At 34.5% G+C, this 6,732-nt stretch overlaps 1 protein-coding gene across 1 annotated transcript in view; it reads left to right on the top strand.

The window, feature by feature from the left end:
* Positions 1-477: 477 nt before the first annotated feature.
* LOC104494687 (chromodomain-helicase-DNA-binding protein 1-like) overlaps positions 478-6,732 on the top strand; it is a gene marked incomplete at both ends in the record, with an annotated part of 9,375 nt that continues 3,120 nt past the window's right edge. The window contains 8 exons of the mRNA XM_010137551.1: positions 478-608; positions 1,027-1,162; positions 1,874-2,024; positions 3,105-3,227; positions 3,571-3,702; positions 5,734-5,736; positions 5,914-6,177; positions 6,584-6,724. Of these exons, the coding sequence (XP_010135853.1) occupies positions 478-608; positions 1,027-1,162; positions 1,874-2,024; positions 3,105-3,227; positions 3,571-3,702; positions 5,734-5,736; positions 5,914-6,177; positions 6,584-6,724 (1,081 nt within the window). The remainder of the gene's footprint in view (positions 609-1,026; positions 1,163-1,873; positions 2,025-3,104; positions 3,228-3,570; positions 3,703-5,733; positions 5,737-5,913; positions 6,178-6,583; positions 6,725-6,732) is intronic.

Here is a 6,732-nt window from a genome sequence, read left to right as displayed (position 1 = left end):
GTGATTCCATGTCTTCATTATTTACAACCACTCAGCCTGTTGAAGGCCCATCAGTTTATCACTGTGACTGTGAAAGTTTGTTTTGCGTTTTCCTTGTCAGTTCTAATTTTTAAACCTTCTCTATTACTCAGTATTTTAAAAACTTCCCATCGTTGTTTTCCTTAAATATAGAATGTATAAACATTTTATGTAATGATTCCTATTTTAAAGAAATGTACAGTAATTTAACTCAGCACTGTAGGATTAGAGTCCTTTACAGTTCTTGTTTTGTTGTCCTCAGAGACCTATATCACCTTTTTTTTTGTAATTAAAGTTGTGCAGAGCATATCAAGTGGAGGTAACTGATAGCTTACCTGATCATTTCTTTAGTGTCGAAGTCTGAAGGAGTCATTCATAATACTAAAGTTTCAGAGCTAGAGAAATTTGTATTTGTTTATTTGTATTTACTCGTATTTTACATGTCTTTATTTATTACAGATTAGATGCTGTAGCTAGAGATGCTGAGCTAGTTGATAAATCAGAGACAGATCTCAGACGTTTGGGAGAGCTGGTACATAATGGGTGCATTAAAGCTTTAAAGGACAATTCATCTGGACAAGAAAGAGCAGGTACAGTGTGTTCAACGGACTTGCAGGGCAATCAGAAATGTAAAGCAGTCTGAATTAAATTACTCTTGCACTCTGATCATAACAGAAGATAGTTTTTGTTGGGGGAAATATAAACAAAAATATTGGGTGATTGTAAAAAACAATTATACTAAGATGACTTATTTTCCCTTTATGTGTGAATTGTCAATGGAGAGCGCAGGATATTTTTGCTTTACTGGGGAATTTGAAAGTGATCTTTCACTATCTGGTTGACCTTTTGATTCTGGAGCTTCATTCAGGCATTAGGTTAAGGAAAAGGTCATTTGGGTAATTGAAAGTTTGCTGCTGTAGCATCAATCTTACTTGTTTTCTTTACGTTTTTCTGTAGGGTGTTTGTAAAGGTAAATATTTTAATAGCTTTGTCATTCATTTTAAGGAGGTAGACTTGGGAAAGTTAAAGGCCCAACATTCCGAATCTCAGGAGTGCAGGTGAATGCAAAACTAGTCATCTCTCATGAAGAAGAGTTGGCACCATTGCACAAATCCATTCCTTCAGATCCAGAAGAAAGAAAAAGGTATCGGATTTTTTTTTTAAAGGAAGTAATGTAGAAATTTTTTCAAGTTTTATTAGCTGTTTTCAGATGAAGCATGCTGTGACGGAATTGTCCCTCTATTCCGTTGTAAGGACCAGCAGCAGTAACATGCTCCACATGCCGCCTTCATTCTTTTTTTTCTTGGTCTAAAAGCCAGTACCAGCTTTGGCTTCTCAGTGGTATTGACTGGGAACTGTGTTCAGTTACTACTAATAATCAGGACAAGAATTCAGGCTTGTTGAGGAGCTGCTGTATGTGTTGTGTCTGCTTCAGGGGAAGGTAACATCTGTAAAAGCACAGCAGTGGTGGTTTCTACCCTCTGAACTTTTTCTCTTACCAGCTTGTATATCACAATCCTTACACTGTCCACTTAGTTTGCAGTTATATTTGCATGATGAGTTACGCTTTTATTCATGGTGAGCCAACTCTGTGATGCAGCTCATGGCTACAGGCAGATGTCTCTTCTTCATATTGTAGTCATGATGAACTTTAAAACATGTTTCAGTACTGATTTCAATAAAAACTTTGTAGAAATGTTAAGGAAATGTGACAATAAATGTTTGGATTTATTTCCTAAATATGTCAGCATCTTAGCAGAGAAATCTAGTTATATCATATTTAGTGTGTTCCCTCCCCCTTGCTAAGTTTCAGAAGTAAAAATCACTTACTTGTCTTTGTAATTATTTCTGCTAGATATGTTATCCCATGCCACACCAAGGCGGCTCATTTTGATATAGATTGGGGTAAGGAAGATGATTCCAATCTGCTAATAGGCATCTATGAATATGGTTACGGCAGCTGGGAAATGATAAAAATGGATCCTGATCTTAGTTTGACACAGAAGGTATGTCATCATCTACAACATTTCATCAAGAATGCTTTCTGTCTAGGTAATAATTCTACTAAGAACAGTTACTGAAAGAGCTTTTTTTGTGATAATTTAAATGTAGAGACATATGTCTCTGCATGTATGCAGGGACAATAATATGTATAGTTGTTTTTCTTAGTATCCTTCTTGTGATAAATTATTAGATCTTAAGGTCATGGGTTATATGGTTGATACATGCCTTCTTGCAGTCAATTACGTTTCCATATTTCCATGTAGCTGGACTTCTGTCATTTGAATTTTCTTTTTAATCTTTTCCTTCTCTATTTTAGATGTTCTAGTTTTGTTCATGTTGTATTCTTTAACTTTTGGAAGGGAGCTTTTTCCTAGAGATTTGATTTTATTTAGTCAGAATTTTAGTTTTCCACTAAAAGTTTTTCCCCTTAATCGACAAGATTCTGCACTTGAAACTGTCTTTCACTCTCAATATGAGAATAGCTGTACTACAAATAGTACTCCTTAGCAGTAGTAAGGAGCATGTATTGTATTGATAAAAAAACTAAGGTGAAGTTGTCCTTTTCACAAAGCTTACATCCATAGCTTTGTGATTTGAAGAGCCAGGGTTGTGTCCAAATTTATTTAATATTGATTCCTACTCCTGCCTTTCATTAATTTGCCTGTGTTTTGAAACCACCCATGTATATTTTTGGCATCTGCATACACTATAGTGAGTTTGGCATTTAGAAGATGAATGGGGCAGAGCCAGGAGTGCTGTGGATGACTGGTACAGGAGCTCAGGATTATTTAGATAAACTATCAGAGTACAAACAGATATCAGAAGCTGGTTTCTTGAGTTTGTTTTAAACTTAGAGGCAATTTTCAAGACTCTGTATTGGCTGCATGATTGGAGAGAAATGGAAACACTTAAGAAATTCTCATATGCTTTAAGCGTACTGGCGTATTTACTAGGTATAGTTGAAGTGGATTGTTTTTAACCTTCTTTTATGCAGCTTTTTGTGTTCTGTATGATCCAAGCTAGCATCTTCCAAACTTGATAATATGTACTTATAGCTGTGATACTACCATTGTTCTCCTCAGATTTTGCCTGATGATCCAGATAAGAAACCCCAGGCGAAGCAGTTACAGACCCGTGCAGACTACCTCATTAAATTACTGAATAAGGACCTTGCAAGGAAGGAGGCGCAAAGACTTGCTGGTGCAGTAAGTAAGATTTGGCATTCATTAGTGAGATGAAATGAGACTTAACGGGCATATCAGCTGATGCTTTTTTTTTTTTAGTTCTGCTCGTTTTTTTTGTTTGTAATATTACTCTGCATTGCTAATCTTATTACATGACACTAATTCAATAAATCAATTTTGAGTTTTCTGTTGTGTTTATTCTCATTATTTTTATGTATTGTCTGCTGTTCCACTGCTTTGTTTTCAGTCCGGAGAAAAGTGACAATAAAAAAAACAAAGTGATCCCTAAAAACGAATCTTTTTTGTAATTGTGGTGCAAAGATGCTTGTCAGTTGACATATTAAAGAGACCAATTTGCATTCAGGGCAATTCAAAGAGGAGGAAAACAAGAGCTAAGAAGCATAAGGTGATAAAGGCTGCAAAAATAAAAGAAGAATTGAAAAGTGATTCTTCACCACAACCCTTGGAAAAATCTGATGAAGATGAGGATAATAAGGTAAATATCTTTCATATGGTAAAGATGGCTGTTCAGTTCTTCCTATTAGTATCAATTTCTATTTTATCTTCTGCTTGACTTAATAAAATTGAAGCACCTGAATGTCATCAATTGTAGTGGCCACAGGAAAAGGATGTTGTTTCAGTACAAACTCATGGAAGACTGTAGCTGTATTAATTTAATAAGCCAGTAACTGAGGAATTATTAGCAGTTTTCTGGATTATATTATTAAAAAAAGTTGTGGTCTAATTGTAAGTGGCATTGCTCAGTTTCAGCATTCTGTAAAGTCTTCGGCATTGTATTTGCTGGACCTAATGTAACATGAATTATAAAACTGTTATTTTTGGATAACGTTATAACTACTGATAGTGATTGTTCAGGTGAAATATTTTATTCAGGCTCAGGAAGAAAACATCAAGATCAATTAGAATGAGCAACATGAATAAATGATATATCAACACTTGCATTTAAAAGCTCCTGTGTAGCTTTCTCTTATGACTGTTTAACCTTGTGTTGTGTTATTTCTGATGTGTTCCTTCAGGCCTCTGCCTTTGTTGTATCTTTGTTTCTAACACCACGCAACAGAAACCACTAGAGATAAAAATTTAGGTAAACTTTAAGATCATGTCACACATAATTTATTACAACTACTTTCGAGTAATAAAATCAGTGCAAATCCATATGTATCATTAAAATACTTCCAACTTGGTTTAAAATAAACCAAATTAATATGTCTTACATAACTATTTTAAACTATTGCAAACCATTGTAATTATCAGCTCACTCTAAAGGAAAAAATACTTAGTTAAAACTCAGTCAGCCTTAGAAGAACCAGGGTGCATCTAAAATATAGTCATTTTTAACTACAACATTCCTGTATGTACTTAAGTTGTACTATGAAAAATAAAATGTAATGTCAGAAAAATATGAAGGTAGATGGGCTTATGTTAGTAGAGACAATAATTTGTCTGGAATGTAGGACTCAGAACTGTAAGTGTTGTCACAGTTCCTGGTAAATTAATATGGACAACTGAATCCTAAAACTAAGCAAATACAGTGTTCAGACTGCTTAAATAACTGTTAGATTTCATCTTCACTTGAAACAGAATACACTGCCTGTCAGTTGATTGACTTGTTATCTAGAGAAAGTGCCTAGAATGCTGTTCCCTTTTGTGTATTTAATAACAGATATTCATCACTTTATTTTTGAACAATGACACTTCCAAAAGGGGGCTATATACAAGAATGCGCTTTCATCACCTGAACAGTTGGCTGTAGCTACATAGCTGCTACACTGTGTCCAATATTCAAAATTTCCATGGTTAACTGCTTGAACATTCATGAAACTCTTGAAGTAATTGGATTTTTGCTGGGATTTTCCACTATGTTTTTCAATGATACCTAAATACTGAAGTCCTGGTTGGGCTGAATACATGATACCTCATTATTTGGGTTCATGTATTAGGCATTCTTTCATTGGTTCTTCTGCAGTGGATTCTCTGTATGCCTTTCCAGGGTGTGCTCAAATACATGCAAAGACGATAATGATTCTTGCACCTGTACTTTTTACTTTTGTTACATATTGGAGTATTTTTCTGTGTCTGAAAGGATTTGAGTGTCCATCTCAAAACTTACAAGTGAATATTATAAAGACCAGTGGAGTGGTATTTTGTTCACCTTCAAATAATTAAATGGGCATCTATCAGTCAGTTTATGACGAAGACTTGGCTTTAGCATAATAAAAAGAATGCCTCTAGAAAACAAAGTTGGGACTGTTACCTTCTCCTGTGAATGTTTAATACAGGATTGATAAAAAGTCACCAGGACAAAGCTGACTAGAACAGAGGTCTTCTAACATCCCCGTCACTTGAGTGTCCTGACCAATCAGCTCAGTTTTGCGAGACCTACTTCCTTACAGTTTTTACATCTTCAATGCCTAACTACCTTTCAGAGGGACAGAATTCAGTTAATTCTAAGTTAAGTGGACATAATTTCCCACTCCGCTATCACATCAGTATTTTGTCACGTAAGGAAGTGAGTGAATAGTTCTAATCTTTCTTTACAGCTGCATTCAGTTCTATTTCATAGGTGTTAAATCTATGTGCAAAAATAAAAAAATGCACAGATAAAAGTATGTTTTCATCTGACAGTTACAAAAGTTGTATAGGTAGAAATTCAGTTTGATGTGACACATATGCTTGCGTATTGCAGGATGAGATTGTTTCACTGAAACATCAACATAAAAAAATTAAAGCAGAAAAAGAAAATGAAGAGAAGCCTGAGCCAGATATTGGTATAAAGAAGGAAGCTGAAGAGAAAAGAGAGACAAAAGACAAGGAAAATAAGAGGGATTTGAAAAGGGAGAAAAAAGAAAAAGATGATAAGAAAGAACTAAAAGAAAAAGATACTAAAGAAAAGAGAGAAAACAAAGTAAAAGAATCCACACAGAGAGAAAAAGAAGTAAAGGAAGATAAGGTAACTAGGTTTACTTATCTTATGTAGCACTAGAAAAGGCCACTAGGTTTATGTGAATGATTTTGAAACTAAAAGGCATTCTGGATCTGATCAGTTGCCATTTTATTGAAGTCTTTTACATCATTTGAAGTTTCACTACCTGAAACTACGAAGAAAGGCATTTGATATGGGAAATGACATCTTCAGTGATACGTATATTAGTTAGACTGAGAATACAAGTGTGTGCAAGAAATTCTTCCATACCTTTTCCATTCCACATAAAAAGTAAAATATACTGTCATTGAATGTCAGCATAGTTTTTATTATTATTGAAGAGAATGCAGTAATTACAGGGATTGTCATATATTATAGAAAAATTCCAGAGTCAAAATAAGGTCTACTTAAATAATTTGGATCTTGTTCTTAGGTAAATGAAATTAAATCTGAAAATAAAGACAAAACTAAAAAAATTCCATTGTTGGATACTCCAGTTCATATTACTGCAACTAGCGAACCAGTTCCTATATCGGAAGAATCTGAAGAACTGGATCAGAAAACTTTTAGTGTGGTAAGTAC

Source organism: Buceros rhinoceros, unplaced genomic scaffold (assembly GCF_000710305.1).
Source record: "Buceros rhinoceros silvestris isolate BGI_N320 unplaced genomic scaffold, ASM71030v1 scaffold11486, whole genome shotgun sequence".
In the NCBI taxonomy this organism is placed as follows: domain Eukaryota; kingdom Metazoa; phylum Chordata; class Aves; order Bucerotiformes; family Bucerotidae; genus Buceros; species Buceros rhinoceros.
The sequence above is the reverse complement of the archived record's forward strand: the minus strand, read 5'-3'. Positions and strand labels throughout refer to the sequence as shown.